Below are 16,690 nucleotides of genomic sequence, written 5' to 3' on the forward strand. Positions count from 1 at the left end.
GGCCCCGCCCACAAGGTTCTGGCCAGAAGAGTCCATGGCCATCTTCCCTTGGGCGGGGAGAGTTGAAAACAAAACGAGGTAAATCTAGTATAATGAAGCTGTAGGTTACCCTGAGGCCAAGGTTGAAGAGGAGAGCCCCTGTTCTGCACCTGTGGCCCTTGGTCTGTCAACCTGAGGGTGTTGGAAGCCATAGGACCAGGATGTTAACAGCCACAAAGTCAGGACATTGTGCCCTCAGGCTTCTAACGTGTCACCTATTTAACACCGCCTTTGCCTCTGGCTCATGTCTAACCAACTGCCTACTTGATCGGTATGATCCTATGTATGCAAACAAGCAAAAGAAAAACCGTTATAAACGCAGATGAATATATCCTAGGAAAAAGTCTGGGAGGACGCACGTAAAACTGGTCATAATGGTTACTGCAGACACTGAGTTTATGGGAAATGTTTACTTTCTAACAACACACCTTTGTGTAAGGCATGAATGATTTTATAACACGCATACATTATAGCGGAAAAAAATTTAAATATCTAAGCGTTCGGAGCTGTAAGTGCACTATGATTCCAGTTTTGCTTTCCTACTTTATATGTGTATGCACGTACATTTGGTTTTTTAAAAATTTTTTAAGTATATTCATTTTTTTTGAAAGACAGAGAGAGACAGAGAGACAGAGAGACAGAGCACAGCAGGGGTGGGGCGGAGAGAGAGGGGGACACAGAATGCGAAGCAAGGCTCCAGGCTCTGAGCTGTCAGCACCAGAGCCCGACGTGGGACCCGAACTCACGAACCGCAAGATCAGGACCTGAGCCGAAGTCGGACGCTCAACCGGCTGAGCCACCCAGGCGCCCGTGCACATACATTTGTAGTGCAAGAAGAAACCTGAAATAAACCATCAAAATGTTTACAGTGAGGTTCTCTCGCGGTGGTGAGGTTATAGAGGGCATTTTTTTCTTTTTTGGTCACTTTGTAAGTTTCTGTAACTGCACAACCTATGCAATGACCATGTTTTACTTCCATAAATAGAAAGCAGTGTTTTAGAAAGAGGGGGGGGGGAAAAAAAGAGCAACAGAAATATTTGATCGTTGCTGAAAATGGGGGGAAACCTGGCACCCAAAATAGGATTCACCAAATGGATCACGTGCATGACATTTCAAACTCCTGTGTGATTGGATTCACCCCCAAAGCACTGGCATGTGCCAGCCCCACCCTGGAGAAGATCTTCATGAGCTTACACACATGGGGGGAAATGCCTGGTGGGATGGTAGGCCGAAGGCCTTCCAGTGCCACCTTCATTCCAATCTCCGTGTTGGAGAGGTCAGCAAAGGGTACCTCCCGTGTCACCAGTTCCCACAGAAGCACTGCAAAACTCCCCGTGTCTGCTCAGCGTCTGTTTGTGTCTTCAGGCTTCTTCTGCAGAGCTTCAGGGGCCACCCAGGCAGGTGCATACCTGCGCCCAGGGCATTGGAAGGAGAACCTGACGTCGGCCGTGCTGGTTCGGGCAGTCATGTCCTCATCAATCATTACACTACGGCTGCTGAGCGCGTGTCGTGGGATGAGGGGCTCTAGAGTGTGTACGAGGGCCATGCCCCTTGCCATGTCCAATGCAAACGTCACAGCCTGGCTCTGGTCCACAGCAAAATTGGTGCCTTCGTGTAATACATTGTACAGGGAGGGATCCATATGGCATCCAGTGTGCGACGAGGGTGGGGTGTGGAGCAGGTGGAGACTGACAGGCACCTAGCACTGGGAGCACATTCGGATGTGAGAAACTCCTGAGCCGGGGACACTCCTCGTTGATTTGATGTGACCAGTGCCTAGGAGGCACTTTCTTTCCCGAGGGCCTTGAACAAAGCCCTCTTCACCTCCTTGTTTCGCATGCTGTAGATGACGGGGTTGAGCATGGGGGTGAGGACCACGTACAGCACAGGGAGCGCCCGGTCCCGCAAGCCAGAGCACGCAGAGCTGGGGAGGATGTAGCAGAGGACTGGAGCGATGTAGAAAATGCAGACCACGGTGGTGTGAGCACCACAGGTGGAAAAGGCTTTTCTTCGGCCGTCAGCGGAGTGAATCCTGAGAATCGCAGCCACAACACGTACACAGGAGATCGCAACCGGGGCACGGGGTGCAAGAGCCACCACGAAACTGAAGACGAACAGGGCAAGCTCGCTGGCCCACGTGCTTGAGCAAGAGAGTCTGGTCAGTGGAGGGAGGCCACAGGAGAAGTGGGTGATGAGGCGAGGCCCGCAGAACCTCAGTGGAGCTGCAAGGACGGTGTGGGCGAACGCATCGGCCAAGGCAAGCAGGCGGGAGGTGGAAGCCATTCCTGCCCGGGTCCGTCCGACGGCCCAAGAGGACTAGGTGGTGCGGTGGCCGGCCGATGGCTGCATAGCGGTCACAGGCCATGGCTGTGAGCAGGAAGCACTCCCAGGGAGCCAGGAAGTGGAGAAAGAAGATCTGGGGAAGACAAGCACGATAGGGCACGGTCCGCACTGCTGCCAGCAGGTGTTCCAGCACCTGAGGCCCCGTGCTGGAGATATAGGCAGTGTCCAGCAGTGAGAGGTTGACTAAGAAGTCGTACATGGGAGTGTGGAGTCGGGAGTCCATCACAGTAAGGCTGGCAATGCCCAGCCACGCTGTGGACCAGCAGAAAGATCACAAAGAGCAAGGGCCTCAACTCCTCTGCGTCGGCCAGCCCTTCCAGAAGGAACAGCGACACTCGGGTCTCATTCCCCAGCTGCCCGGAACCATGCGCAGAAACCTGCACCTGTAGAGTCCAACTCAGAGTCAGATGAGGATCCAAGTGTGGAGTTCCAATTTGCACAAGGCAGCAGGGGTGAGGGAAGGTCCAGAGACAACAACAACAACAAGAAAAAGAGACAGGTTTCAAGCTTAAGAAAATAAGACTCAGAATTGGGGGAGTGAGGCTAGGTTCAGGAGGCCAGCGGTAAGGTCGAGGCCAGTAGAATGGAATCGGTAACCCCACACCAAGACAAGGTGCACAGACCTTGAAGCCACGGTGCATGCACCTCCTGCAAGGATATCAAAGTCGGTCCCTCAGAAGCTTCTACCTGAATAAGGACCCTAGACCTCGTAATTACCTGCAGTGGTCCCCTTATTTCACCCTCACCAACCCAGCAGAGCCCCAACTCAGGAGCAGTGATAGGACACTAGTCAGGTCCCTCCTCCTCCCGCTCTGAACCTTTCAGTGCCTCCCATCTCACTCAGCGTCAAAGCCAAAGTCCCCCCGGCGACCTACCAGGCCCTCTGTGATACGCTCTCCCTCCTCTCCTCTCCTCTCCTCTCCTCTCCTCTCCTCTCTGACCATCGGGCAAGAAGTCTGTCAGCTCCGTGCCCCATATCACATCTTCGGACTGGCCCACAGCAGCAAACGCCCTTGCCTATCCCCTGCCTCGGTGGAAGAGAGCCCTGCCCTCCTATCCAAGGCTAGCTTGTCCGATTTCCCCAGCTGCTCTCTTCATTGTGCCAGCCCTGCTCGGCAACCCTTTTACATGGGAATGTGCTAAATGCCACTCGACTGTTCACTCTCAGATGGTTTATTTTATGTTATCTCGATTTTACCTCCATGAAAAAAGGAAGCAAAATAAAGACTTTTTCAGACATATAAAAGCTGAGATTAACTCGTTGTCAGCGGAAAACCTGCACTACAACAAATGTTAAAGGCTGTTCTCCACAAGCAAGGATGATAGCACGTGGGAACTTGGACCTACATGAAGTAATGAAGCGGGTTCCAGAACTGGAAAGTATGTGGGTAAATGTAAACATTTTTTTCTCCCTTCAAAATGTCTCTCAATCGTCGCAAACCATCTAAAGCAAAATTATTGACAACACGGCGTGGGGTGTGTAACTGCTATAGAAATAAAAGGTATGACAACAACAGCACAAAGGACACCAGTGGGTGGTTGGAAGGGTACTGCTGTAATGTTCTTACGTTACGTGCGAAGTGATTTGAAATTACTTGAAGGTGGTCTATAATGAGGTAAAACACATATTAGGATCCCTAGAACCCTAGGGTTAATATGTACACTTCTCTGGCGGAGATAAAGTGAATTTCTAGAAATTACTCAATCTGAAAGGAGTCGCGAAAAGACAGAGAGGGGAACGCAGAACACATGGGGCAAACAGAAAATAAATAGCAGGATGGTAGATGGAAACTCAACGATACCCCTCGTTACATTTATTCTAAATGGTCTAAACGTGGCAACTAAAACACGGAGATTGCCAGACTGGATAAAAAGGCAAAGCAAAACTATATGCTACGCGTAAGAAATGTGCTCTATGAAGACACAGATACGGTAAAAGTAAAAAGATGGGCAAAGATACACCATGCAAGTCTTCTAATAAGAAAGTTTGAGTAGCTATATTAAGAGCAGGCAGAACAGACTTCAGGACAAGGAATACGATGGGGTGGAGGACGTTTGCTAACGATAGAGGGGTCACTTTGTGAAGAAGACATAAAATCAAAACCTAAATACACAGTAGGAAAGAAATAATGAAGCTAAGAGGAGATATGAATAAAACGTTAAATGGACAAACAATAGAGGAAAATCCATGAAGCGGAAAGCCTTTTTTTCCTTTCTTTCTTTTCTGTTTTAATGTTTATTTTTGACACAGAGAGAGACAGGGAGCGAGTGGGGGAGGAGCAAAGAGAGAGGGGGGACACAGAATCCGCAACAGGCTCCAGGCTCCAGGCTCTGAGCCGGCAGCACAGAGTCCGATGCGGGGCTCGAACCGACGGACGGACCGTGAGATCATGACCTGAGCCGAAGTCAGACCTTTAACCGACTGAGCCACTCAGGCGCCCTCTCCCCCACTTTTTAAAGGTTTTATTCATTTTTGAGAGAGTGCATGTGGGGGAGGGGCAGGGAGAGGGGGACAGAGGATCTGAAGTGAACTGCGCTGACAGCAGCGAGCCCCATGTGGGGCCTGAACTCACCAACTGCCAGATCGTGACCTGAGCCAAAGTCGGACGCTCAACCGACTGAGCCACCCAGGTGTCCCTGAAAGCTTCTTTAAAACAAACAAACAAACAAACAAACAAACAAAAAACATACCAGGGGCGCCTGGGTGGCTCAGTCGGTTGAGCGACCGACTTCGGCTCAGGTCATGATCTCGCGGTCCGTGAGTTCGAGCCCCGCGTCGGGCTCTGTGCTGACAGCTCAGAGCCTGGATCCTGTTTCAGATTCTGTGTCTCCCTCTCTCTGACCCTCCCCCGTTCATTCATGCTCTGTCTCTCTCTGTCGCAAAAATAAATACATGTTAAAAAAATGTTTTTCTAAAAATACCAATAAAGCTGATTTTGAAAAATAAAGTGTAACCAGGGAATATTAGGAACAATATTTGTGGGTAAGTTTCCCAATTTAGATGAAATGGACAAATTCCTTGAATGACACAACTTACCAAAACTGACTCAAGAAGAAATAGAAGACCCGAATATCTATGAAAGCAATGGAGCCGAAAACTCCAGGCCCCCGTGGCTTTACTAGTGGCTACCTCCAAATACTTAAAGGAGAACTATCACCAATCCTACGCAAATGCTTTCAGGAAGCAAAGGAGGAGAAACATTTCCCAAATCATCTTATGAGGCCAGCATTACACAACCCCAAAACCAGATGAAGACATTGCAAGAAAAGAAAACCACAGGGCAATATCCTTCAGGAAGTCACACACACAAAAGAACTTGATTCGATATTAGCAAATTCAACCCAGCAACATACAAAGAGGATGATACCATCATGGCCAAGTGGGGTTTATCCCAAGAATTGGTTTTCATTAAAAACAAAAAAGTCAATCAGTGTCATCTGTCATATTAAGAAAATAAAGGAGAAAAAACATGTGATCATTTCAACAGACACAGAAAAAAAGCATCAGACAATATCCAACAACCACTCGTGACAAAAACTCTCGGAAAACTAGGACTAGAGGGAAACGTTCTTAATCTGATAAAGGGAACCTACAAAAATCCTACAGCTAACATGATACTTAATGGTGAAAGATAGAATCACCGCCCCCGCTCCCTCGCCCGCAAAGTTTGAGAAACAAGGTATGGATGTTCACCACTTCCATTCAACACTGTCCTGGAAATCCTAGGCAGTGCACTAGGCAAGAAAGAGGAATAAAAGTAGTGACACAGATTGCAAAAAAAGAAAAGGGATTATCTTTATTCAGAGATGACATGCTTGTTTACGTAGAAACCCCTAAGTGATGTACAAAAAAAAGAAGAGTGACATTTTAAAAAATCACTACCATTTATAATAGCATCCCCAAACATGAAGTATTTGGGGACACATGTAATAACATATGTGCAAAACCTTTACGGTGAACACTAAAACCTATTGATAAGTGAAAGAAAGCTTACAAAAATGGAGAAACGCATCCTATGCGTGGAGCGGAAGATCCTGTATTCTTTTTTCTTTTAGCGTTTATTTATTTATTTTGGAAGAGACAGAGAGAGCATGAGCAGGGGAGGGGCAGAGAGAGAGAGAGGGAGCGAGAGAGGGAGGGAGGGAGGGAGAGAGAGAGAGAGAGAGAGAGAGAGAATATCCCAAGCAGGCTCGGAGCTGTCAGTGCACACCCCGACTCTGGGCCCGGTCTCACAAACCGTGAGATCATGACCTGAGCCGTAATCAAGAGTCAGACGCTTAATCGACTGAGCCACCCAGGTGCCCCAAGGCCCTGTATTCTTAAGATGTACACTCCCACCACACCATTCTAGAAATTCATTGCAAACCCAGTAAAAATCGTGATAACGCAGAAATGGACAAGCTGATTCCAAAGTGTATATCCAAATGCAAAGAACCTGGAATAGGCAGCTCGAACTTGCAAAAGAGGAATAAAGTCGGGAGACACAGGATGACTAAAAGAGGATACAGACACAATGGAAAGTTCACATGTCACTGGTGGGACTGTAAATTGGTATGATCACATCGGAAAACAGTGCTTCCGTTTCTTATACAGTCACACTTACGCTTACCATGTGACCCAGAAATCCCACTTCTGCTAGTTACACAAGGGAATTAAAAATATATGTGTGTGCAAAGACTTGTACGTGAATCTTCGTATCAACTTGATTAACGATAACCGCAGTTTGGAAACAAGCCAAACGTCCAATAGCAGGTGAGTGGTTAAGCCTAAGTTACGGTACATCCACGCAATGGAATACCGGTCAGCAACAAAGAAGGATGGACATACTGTGTGATTCCTGGAAATTCCAGAAAAGGCAAAATCTAAGCTGAATTTGCTGTGTGGGGGCAGACTGTAGAGGAGGACATTGTCTGCACGGAGGCACAAGGGCGACTGTGAGAGCGATGGGAATGTTCTGTATCTCGGCTTTGGCTGTGGACACCTTTGTCGTAACTCATGAAACCGTACGCTTAAATGTGTGCAACTTCCCATACGTGCATTTTGCCTCAAATAAGCTGAGCAAAAACAAAAAAAGAGAGGGGACAAACAAAAACTGAATAGCAAAATGGCAGACTTACATCCGACCATATCGGTAATCGTATTAAATGTGAATTTGCCAAGCAGTCCAATTTAAAAGCAGACATCGTTAGAAGGGTGCTTTCTTTAAGTGACCAAACTACACGCTGTCTACGTGAGCCACATTCAAGATACAAAGACACCAATAGGTTACAAGTAAGAGGATGGAAAAGGACTTACGAATAAATAGTGAGCAAAGAAGCCTGATGTGGTTATATCGATATTAGAGAAATCAGACTTCGAGGAAAACTGTGTTACCAAAGATGAAGGGATGCGTTTCATACTAGTAACAGCAGCAATGAATCCATCTGGAAGAGAAAATGATCATAAATATGTCTGTGCCTAATGACACACCTTCAAAATGCACGGGGCGCCTGGGTGACTCAGTCGGTAAGCGTCTGACTTCGGCTCAGGTCATGATGTCACCGTTGGTGAGTTCCAGCCCAGCGTCGGGCTCTCTGCCCGTCGGCACCGAGCCTGCTTTGGATCCTCTGTCCCCCTCTGTCTCTGCCCCTCCCCCACTGGCTCTCTCTCTCCCCCTCTCTCAAAATAAATAAACTTAACACACACGCACACACACACACACGCACGCACGCAGACACACGCGCGATGCAAGAATTTTTGAGATTAATAGGTGAAAGGGACAAGTCCAAAATCACGGTTGGAGTTTTTAACATCCTCTCTCAGCAAGCGAGAGAGAGAGACAACACACTCTGTTAAAAGAAATAGAGCAGGGATTGGCAAACTACCGCCTCCTGGCCAAATCCAGCCCGGGGCCTCTTTTATGTGAAAAGTTTGTTGTCCCCTGACATAGAACATACGATCAGTGGTATCACCTACCTTGACCGATGTCTTTAGAACACTAAACAGGAGATCTGAATTTCACATGTGTGTCCACTACACATTGTTTTCAAGTACAAGTATGTTCGCCAAGATAAAGCATTTTCTGAGCCACGGACCAATTCTCAACACATTTCAACGTCAAGGATTGAAATTTAACCCGGTACGTCTCTGACCAGCCTTGCCTTGTTCTTGATTCTAGAGGGAAAGCTTTCAACCTCTCACTGTTGCGTATGATGTCAGCTGTGGGTTTTGTCGTATGTGGGCTTTGTGGTATTGAGCTATACAACTTTTCTCTGCCCCCATTCGTGGAGGATTTTTATCATGGAAATATGTTCTATTTTGTCAAACGCGTTTTCTGCACCTAGGGAGATGATCATATGGTTTTTATCTTTCATTCTAACGATGCGGTGCTTCGTTTATAGACACGCATGTGTTGAAAGATCCTTGTTTTCCGGCTGCAGGTTCCTCCTGCCCGTGCCCGGAGATGAGAGCTGCCTGCCCCGTAGACAGTGACAAAGAACAGGGCAGACAGAGACAGTCCGAGGCTCAGGCTGAGGCGCTCTTTGGTGACACTGCTCATTGAAATGCTTCCACCAGCCACAGGCCGCTCTAGACACTGGCCACCTTCTTGCTGTGACACCTGCCTCCAGGACAAGGCAGCTGTGCCTTTACTTTCCTCACTTGTCCTGAGGACCTATTCGGAGACGCTCAGGTACAGATTCGTGACTATAGAGTCACGGAGTTCTACACAGCTCAGTCACGTGCTCAGAGGCTTTAGGAGTTGGGCCATGGCAGTCTGTTTGGGCATGGACAGTGGGGACCATGAGCCGCACCACCGTGTGGGGAGTAGTGTCAGGCAGAGGCTTCCTGGATATCGCAGCTGGCGGGCCGTCGAAGGCTCGTGGCACGGCTGGTTCAGGCAGACGCATCGACGCGGGTGCCCATTTGGGCAGACGCCCTAGGGTGTCGTGGCACTCTAAGGGGTGGAGCTTCATAGGTGAGAACTGATTGGCTACAGAAGGGACTGCTTGGTGGGAACCAATCACAGGTCAGGAGGCATTACCAGTGGTCCGTGTGGACAGTTGCTCTGGGCATCCGGAATTGCATTGTGGAGTAAAGGGGTGAAGCATTGTGAGAGAGCGCTTTGTCCTTCAGTGATGCCTTGAGAGGGTGGGCGGATTCAAAGTTGGGTCTCAGGTGGCTGGTGGAGGCCCCGTGAGGGCAGCAGACGAAGGCACGGGTGCCGTGGGCGTGGTGGTGGGCGCAGCAGGTGGTGGCCAGTGTGTGCCAGGTGGACCTCGTGGTGTCAGTGGCCCCAGAGTCCCTGGTGGTTCGGGTGGTGCCTGTGACCCTGGCCATCCCAGCAACCCCGGAGGCCTGAGCGATCCGGAAAGAACCAGCATTGTGGGAGAGGTAGGTGCCGCCTCTGGTGGCGCTCTCCAAATGGAGCGGGCACCCTACACACCAGGTCCTGGTGGAGATGCCGCGCCTGGCGCTAGAGGTCCTGGTAACCGACTGCTTCAGTTGTATCCTATTCAAGGAGTCCCAGCGGGCTGGACGGCAGGGGGATGGGCTGGAGGTGGTCTGGCGCGCGGCGGGGTGGGGTGTGGGGGGGAGACTTGGGGAAGTGGAGTTGAAAGGGGAGCAGGAGGGAGCTCCGGGCACCTGGAGGGTATCGGCTAGGGTTTGGCCCGTGCTGACAGAGGATGGGGAGTGGGGTGGACCGCCTGATGGGACTGAAGCGGTAGGGACAATGCTATCCGGGGTGGCCTGGCTGTATAGGGTGGGAGGTTGTGGACAGCCTGAGGGTCAGCCTGGGGTGGGGAAGGCAGGCCTCACTGAAGAGGAGGCCTGAGGCACAGGCAAAATTAGTACTGTGGATGGTGCCTTAACCCAGTCTCCACCAGCACCCTCACTATACCTTTCCCCTCGGCCATGGATGCGGAGATTGCCCACAGGTTCCTGACTCCAAACGAGGAGCTCCAGGAGCCAGTTCGGGAGGAGCTCCATGTGAACGGCAGCATCCTGACTGTGTTAGTTCTAGAACGGTCCAGGGAGAGGGTGGTGGCAGGTGACCAGGGACAAGGTCAATTCCGGAGGAGCTGTAACGGAGACAAGGGAAACAGGAAAGGAGTGAGTCGAAGGAAGGAGTGTGGTGCTCTAGGATCGTTGCTGTGTGAAGGGGCGGAGCGGGGAATGTGCCCCACCGGCCCTCTAACTTGACTTATTTTTTCCTACCTCGTAGCCGCTTGACTGCCGATGACCCTGGCCAGCTCCAAATGTCCATCACCTCCTGTCTTGGCCAGCTTTCCCTAGTGATACGGGCCATGCAGATCATCATGCCCCCCTTTTTCACAAAGCCGCAGCAGTGAAAAGGTGGCTGGACCCAACTCTGTGTCCCCCCCACATGACAGTGATTCCTGCAGCAGCTGCCGTTTTCTTACTGAGGCCGCATCTTTTGCCTATACTGGCCCTTGGGTGCTTCAGATCCACATTTTTTTTTTTTTTTTTTTTTTTTTGGTGATCAAATGGTAACTGCTACTATTCTGTGTCTGGGTTTATTTTTAAAGCATCTACGCCTTCTCCTATTCTCGCCTTTGTTCTCAGGTAGGGGGAGAGATTCTGACATTCAGATACTCAAGTACTAGAAGGCAATTGAAGAAGACAAGTTAGGCGACGGGAGAAAAAAATTATGTCCTGTTATTCAGGACATTAACTACTGTCAACATGTTAGAACTTTTGTTTTAGTTTTATACTAGCATATACATAGTCATGTATAATACCTGCAGAGTAGGACTTTGTGGCTTCTCGGCCTTGATTCAGATCTGTGCAGAAGAGCGCTGGGACAGCTGGCTAGGTCGGCCCCACTGCCCATTCTATACTCCCGTGTCATCAGAGGCCTCATTCCCTGAGGTTCCGAACCCACAATTCTCAGAGCTCCTTGTGGTTGGCTCTCACTTGTATCATCCTTCCCCAAAGTGTTTTTCCAGTTTATTACGCTGCTGCTTGCTTCCCTGAAGTCCTGACAAGGGTCCTGGAGGAAAACAAAAAGGGGAAGAGGTCTCCCTGAGGTGGGGAGGGGACATGAAGTACATTACCCTTTGCCTTCCCCTCCAAGACTCTCTTATTTAGCACAACAGTGGGGCCACGTACAAGGCACCCGAGTGGCTGAGGAGGGGAATGGGCGACGCCCCGGTGCACGAGGTGAGTCTCTAAATCGGAGAGAGGAGGAACAGAGCCTTGCCTGAGGGAGAATTAGCAGTGTCAGCAGAGAGAGACTGAGCAGTGGAGAACGCCGTGACTCTATAGTTACGAATCTGTACCTGAGCGTCTCCAAATAGGTCCTCAGGACAAGTGAGGAAAGTAAAGGCACAGCTGCCTTGTCCTGGAGGCAGGTGTCACAGCAAGAAGGTGGCCAGTGTCTAGAGCGGCCTGTGGCTGGTGGAAGCATTTCAATGAGCAGTGTCACCAAAGAGCGCCTCAGCCTGAGCCTCGGACTGTCTCTGTCTGCCCTGTTCTTTGTCACTGCCTACGGGGCAGGCAGCTCTCATCTCCGGGCACGGGCAGGAGGAACCTGCAGCCGGAAAACAAGGATCTTTCAACACGTGCACGTCTATAAACCCCGCCCTCGGCCGCCTCTCCAGCAGCTGCTGCCTCTCCAGCGGCTGCTCCCTCACCAATCGTCGCCACGCGCTGTGACGCGTGACCCCACTGCACCCACGCAAACCAGTCCCACCTCAGCTCCACCCCCTCCCCACACCCCTAGCCCCTCCCCAGACCTCGTGGGAGGCCGCCAGGCACCACGGCCTGTTGTCCAGAGGGCCCTGCCTCTTCCTTGGGCTCAGTGTCCCCAGCACGTGGGGCTCCACGACCTCGCAGCGGTTCGTGGAGGGAGATGGGCCACAGCCCAGACGGACACGGCCCCGCACCCCGTCCCCTTCCCCGGTACCGGTGGACACACCACAGCGGCCTTTGGAGGGGGCGACTGAGCACAGGTGCGGATCAGATCGGCGGTCTGGGAAGGTCACGAAGGGGCTCCCGTCGGGGGGCAAGCCTGCCAGTAGCAGGCAAGGAGGGAAGGGATGGCGACTGGAGCTAAAGTAGTTAGTGGCCACGGAGAACAGGGATGCGGTCGCATAGGGAAAAACCACAGTGCAAAAGGGAAATCACTAAAATCCCAACTTAGGAAGCTACTGTATATGTGCACGGAAATCCTGCCACGGTAGCCTGAAGTGTAAACACCTCGTATGTCTGTGTGGTGGGATTGAGGGTGGTCCCCACTTCTTTTGTGTGCATTTCTCCCCCAAAAGGTTCAGAATGACTTTACATGACCTTTGGTGTTTTCAATTCTTTGACATCCTTGTGTGCGTGATCTCTACGCCCCACGTGGTGCGGCACTCACGACCCAGTGAGTGCTTCCACAAGTCAGGCTTGAGAGAGCAGATGATGCCATCCAGGGCGCCGGGCAGCAGCACTCCCCGCACCAACAGCACGACGAGGACCACGCAGGGGAAGGTAGCCGTGAAGTACACGATCTGGGGCGGGGGAGGGACGGGGGGGGGGTAACCTGCTCAGAAGGGGCCCTGCGGCCCCGCCTCCCCACTTAGGGGTCCCCAGCCTCAGCAGGGGGGCAGGCGGGCCACACTCCCCCCACTGTGGTACGGTCCGCTCCGAGGTCAAGCGGGAGGCCAGCCTGCAGCCCCCCCTTCTACTCCTCAGAGCCTGGGCTCCTCCCGAAGGAAGCGGGGTGCTCAGCTGGCCACCGGCCGCCCCCGCAAGGACAGGTCAGCTGTAGAGAGGGAGGGCGGAGGCAGGACCTTCCCCGGGTGGGGAGCAGGACATCGGCCTGGAGGCAGGTCCCATGCCTCCTGTGGTTCTCTGCACAGAGGCAGGGTCCTGGGCAGGACAGAGTGGACTGGGCCGGCCGGAGACAGAGGCGACAGCGAGGTGACCGCGAAGACCTCTGCCTCCGTCCCACCCTCAGCAGAGCAGGACAGGTAGGCAAGGGAGGGCCACGGGCCGGGTCCCCCCAGGCTGGCCGCAAAGCAGAGAGTGAGGAAGTAGTGAGTGAGGAAGAGAGGGAAACTGGGGCAGGGATGCCCGACACAGGCAAGTTCAGCTGGGGGTCGCCTGGGCCTGTCCCCTCAGGACGGAAGTCGGCTGGGCTGGAGTGTGGAGGTTGCGGAGCACTACCCAGGCACGCGTGGGAAATCCACCGGGCTGGGTTCAAGGACCTGCCCCCGCCTCAGGCCCTGGCCCGGTCACCTCGCATGGCAGGGTCCACCTGCCCCCCCCTAGCGGAGACACCCCTTCTCCCCACCGGCCATGCTGCCCCCACCCCTGCCATCATCACCCACCCCGACCCGCCGGCCTCCAGCTGTACCTTTCCTGTTGACTTGACCCCCTTGCAGACACAGAAGTAGGCCAGCACCCAGCAGGCCTGCAGACACAGGGTCACCTCCCAGTTGAGGGCCCCTGGCACGTCCAGCCCCCCCACCCCGAGAGCCGAAAGACTTTGTTCCTGGGGGGAGGGGGGGACAGCCCGTCAGGGCTGCCGCAGCAGAGGGCAAAGCGACCGGGGAGCTGTCGCCGGGGCGGTGCTCCCCCGAGCCGCTGCCCTCAAGTCCAGGTGGGCCCCCCTGGGCCCCCGGCCCAAGCCCACAGCCATTGCAGTGGGAGGCAGGAGCCCGGGAGCCCCCGGCCGGAGGCCGGTCGCGCCCTCGGCGGTGTACCCTCCCCCAGGCTGGCAGGCACTAGGGGACTGACGGCGCCCGGGACCGACAAATGGTGAGGGAGCCAGGCCCATCCCTTCCAGCTCCCCTAGGGGCCGTGCGGGGTGTGCTCCCTGAGGACAGGCAGGGCCTGGGAGTGGCCCCTGCTCGGCATCCCGCGTAGGCCCCCCCCCCCCCGGCCCCCGGGTCGCAGGGCCCCCGGGACACGCAGACCCGAGCCGTACGGGGAGCCCACAGACAGGGACAGGCACGGTGCTGCCCAGAAGCGCCTGAGCGCGGCCCACGCCTCGATGCCCGGGACCGGGCGGGCGGCGGTCAGCTGGCTGCTGGCAAGTGCGCCCGGCTGGCGCCTGCGCAGACACAGGCTTGGGGGGAGGGGCGGGCCGGGCCGGAAACAGTCACGTGCCAGTGGCCTCACCAGAATGCTCTCGGGGACGTAGGAGCCCGACAGTGACGTCACGCGTCGGGGGGCGCAGCGTCCGGAACCAGCCTCCATCTCCTCGGGGTCAGCGTCGACCGGATCCAGGCTCTGCCGGCTCGGTGGGAACCAGCTCCGCGGGGTCTGTCTGCGCAGGCGCCCTGGCCATCCCCGACAGCCTTGCGCGCCGAGGGGCCGGGCTTCGCGAGGCCTGCCAGGGGTCTCAGCGGTCGGCCGACAGTGGGCGCAGCGTAGCGGTGGGCTCTGAGGAGGCCGGTGCGGCGGCCACGAGGGCCCCGGACGACGAAGCGGCCTCTCCGGCCCCGGACGACGGCGCGGAGGAAGTGGCGGTCACGCAGGCCCCTGACGATGACGGCGCGGACGGCGCGGCGGTCACGCGGGCTCCCGAGGGTGGCGCGGAGGACGCGGGGGCAGGCCCACAGGCCTCCGACGGAGGCACGGACGGCCACGACCCCCAGCTTAGCCCCCGAGGTCCCGGTTGCCAGGGCAACTGCAGCCGCCACGATGGCGAGGGTGGCCCTGGCAGCAAGGGAGCAGTGGTCGAGGGGGCCTGCGCCCCTCCCCTGGCCGAACGGGCCCCGAGGGCCCTGGCCCCCGGTGGAGACGCAGCGCCGGCGGCGGCGGCGGTGACCTCCTCAGGACTGCTGGAGTTGTATCCTTTCCGTGGAGCCTGTCTGGGCAGGGGCCGTGGCGGGGTGGCTGGGGAGCAGGGCGGCAGCCCGGGGACGGGATGGACGGGGGCGGGGGTGGGCAGCCTGGCGGGCCCCCAGGGTGGGGGAAGCGGCTCAGGGTGGGCAGAGGTGGCGGGAGGGAGCGCGAGTGTCCCGGGGGTAGAGGCGGGCCTCTGAGTGGTCAGGAGGCTTCAGGCCATGGGAACTCCAGGAGCCCGTTGTGCCTTAACCGGGTGCCTCCCAGCAGGCTCACTGTGTCTTTCCGGTCGCCCCTGGAGGCAGAGATGGCCCGCAGGGCCCTGACTACACACGTCCAACGCCACCGAGGGTTGGCTCAGAAGGAGCTTTGCGTGAGGGGCAGCGCCCTGGCCGTGTGAGTCCTCCAACAAGAGTATGCGCGGGACGGGTGGGCGGTGGCGGCGGGTGCCGTGGTCGCATCTCTGCCTTCCAGTGCCGTCGTGGAGGCCCCGACGCACGCTGTTAGGTGGAAGGCGGGGGGGTGGGGGGTTGTGTGGGGGAAGGGGCTGGTGCCCTGCACCTCCACAGCAGGTCTCCCCTTTAACCGGATTTCCCTCTTCCCTCACTTCTAGGAGATGGACTACTGAAGACCCCATCTGCTTCCGAGTTTCCGTCAACTCCTTCTTGGACCGGCTTCCCCTGGTGATACGAAACATTCGCGCCTTGGGGTCCCGGCCTCCGCGGCGCCTAGGTCCGGGAAAGGGGGCCGAGGCCTAACCTGGTAGCCCTCACTGGGCAAGGCACGGGGCGTTGACACTTGGCGTCCTCGCCACTTTACTATCGGGGGTCTAACGTTCTGCAGGTCCGGGCCTCGGTGGCTCTTGGCCCACTTCAGTTCCTTCCCTGCGCCCGGAGGGACGGGCGCTTACGTGTTTGTCACTGCACAACATGAAACTGAGCTACTCTTTTGTGTCCGAGTTTCTTCTCAGTTCCTGCGCCTCCACATTTTCTTACCTTTGTTCTGGTGTTGGAAGGGAGGTTCTGGGAATCGTAGTCCAGCAGCCCAAGCTTATCGAAGACGACTCAGGGAGAGGAAAATCAGGTCCTATATTCAGCGGTAAATACTGCTGACGTTTTGGAATACGTTCCTAGTTGTATTTACCCGTTGAATGGATAGCAACGTATAACGTATCCATTTTCCAGTTTAGCGTTAACTTTTCTCCGGATCCTTTTTGTTTCGTTTTGTTTTGTTTTTGTTTTTCCCCGTTGAACGTACTAGCTTTCCCACTCCCTAAAACCCTTCAAAAACTGTTATCCAGGAGACACACAAATGTATTATTACATAATGTTGAGCAGTCGGGTCGTTCTCAGCTTTGCCCCTATTATGGGTCGTGTGAGTCAATGGGATTCTTGAACAGAAGTCTTTGCGCGAACAGTTACTTCCTTCAGATCGTTTCCAAGAGGTAGAATTCCCGCGTTCTATAGCTTCTCGGCACACAAGTGCTCTCCAGAAAAGGCGCCCCGCCGCCAGAAGTCTGGTCTCCCCGCA

The 16,690-nt window shown here is 54.4% G+C and overlaps 3 protein-coding genes and 1 pseudogene across 3 annotated transcripts; 2 read left to right on the forward strand and 2 right to left on the reverse strand.

The window, feature by feature from the left end:
* Window positions 1-1,131: 1,131 nt before the first annotated feature.
* On the reverse strand, window positions 1,132-1,802 carry LOC123383287 (annotated as a pseudogene).
* Window positions 1,132-9,079, reverse strand: LOC123383385 (olfactory receptor 3A3-like). The gene is given in 4 exon segments (XM_045050897.1): window positions 1,132-2,337; window positions 2,339-2,765; window positions 7,679-7,806; window positions 8,339-9,079. Coding segments are annotated over 2 exon segments (789 nt in total). The 5' UTR covers window positions 2,606-2,765; window positions 7,679-7,806; window positions 8,339-9,079; the 3' UTR covers window positions 1,132-1,815.
* A 651-nt stretch (window positions 9,080-9,730) lies between these two features.
* Window positions 9,731-10,866, forward strand: LOC123383386 (EKC/KEOPS complex subunit LAGE3-like). The gene is made up of 3 exons (XM_045050898.1): window positions 9,731-9,867; window positions 10,249-10,374; window positions 10,587-10,866. The coding sequence occupies exons 1-3, from the start codon at window positions 9,785-9,787 to the stop codon at window positions 10,711-10,713; spliced, it is 336 nt and encodes a 111-aa protein (XP_044906833.1). The 5' UTR covers window positions 9,731-9,784; the 3' UTR covers window positions 10,714-10,866.
* Window positions 10,867-14,125: 3,259 nt separating this feature from the next.
* Window positions 14,126-16,106, forward strand: LOC123383288 (collagen alpha-1(I) chain-like). The gene is made up of 4 exons (XM_045050403.1): window positions 14,126-14,177; window positions 14,393-15,164; window positions 15,431-15,556; window positions 15,774-16,106. Exons 1-4 carry the CDS (start codon window positions 14,126-14,128, stop codon window positions 15,916-15,918), a joined length of 1,095 nt encoding a protein of 364 aa, XP_044906338.1. The 3' UTR covers window positions 15,919-16,106.
* Window positions 16,107-16,690: the final 584 nt, after the last annotated feature.

This window comes from Felis catus, chromosome X (genome assembly GCF_018350175.1).
Source record: "Felis catus isolate Fca126 chromosome X, F.catus_Fca126_mat1.0, whole genome shotgun sequence".
Taxonomy (NCBI): domain Eukaryota; kingdom Metazoa; phylum Chordata; class Mammalia; order Carnivora; family Felidae; genus Felis; species Felis catus.

Excerpts from the sequence above, each read along its gene's own strand:
- LOC123383386 (XM_045050898.1), top strand. The coding sequence starts at position 9,785 with ATGGAGCGGGCACCCTACACACCAGGTCCTGGTGGAGATGCCGCGCCT. Across the intron at positions 9,868-10,248 it reads GGTAACCGACTGCTTCAGTT|CACCCTCACTATACCTTTCC; the intron begins GTATCCTATTCA and ends AGTCTCCACCAG. Across the intron at positions 10,375-10,586 it reads AACGGCAGCATCCTGACTGT|CCGCTTGACTGCCGATGACC; the intron begins GTTAGTTCTAGA and ends CCTACCTCGTAG.
- LOC123383288 (XM_045050403.1), top strand. The coding sequence starts at position 14,126 with ATGGTGAGGGAGCCAGGCCCATCCCTTCCAGCTCCCCTAGGGGCCGTG. Across the intron at positions 14,178-14,392 it reads TCCCCTAGGGGCCGTGCGGG|CTGGCTGCTGGCAAGTGCGC; the intron begins GTGTGCTCCCTG and ends GGCGGCGGTCAG. Across the intron at positions 15,557-15,773 it reads AGGGGCAGCGCCCTGGCCGT|GAGATGGACTACTGAAGACC; the intron begins GTGAGTCCTCCA and ends CCTCACTTCTAG.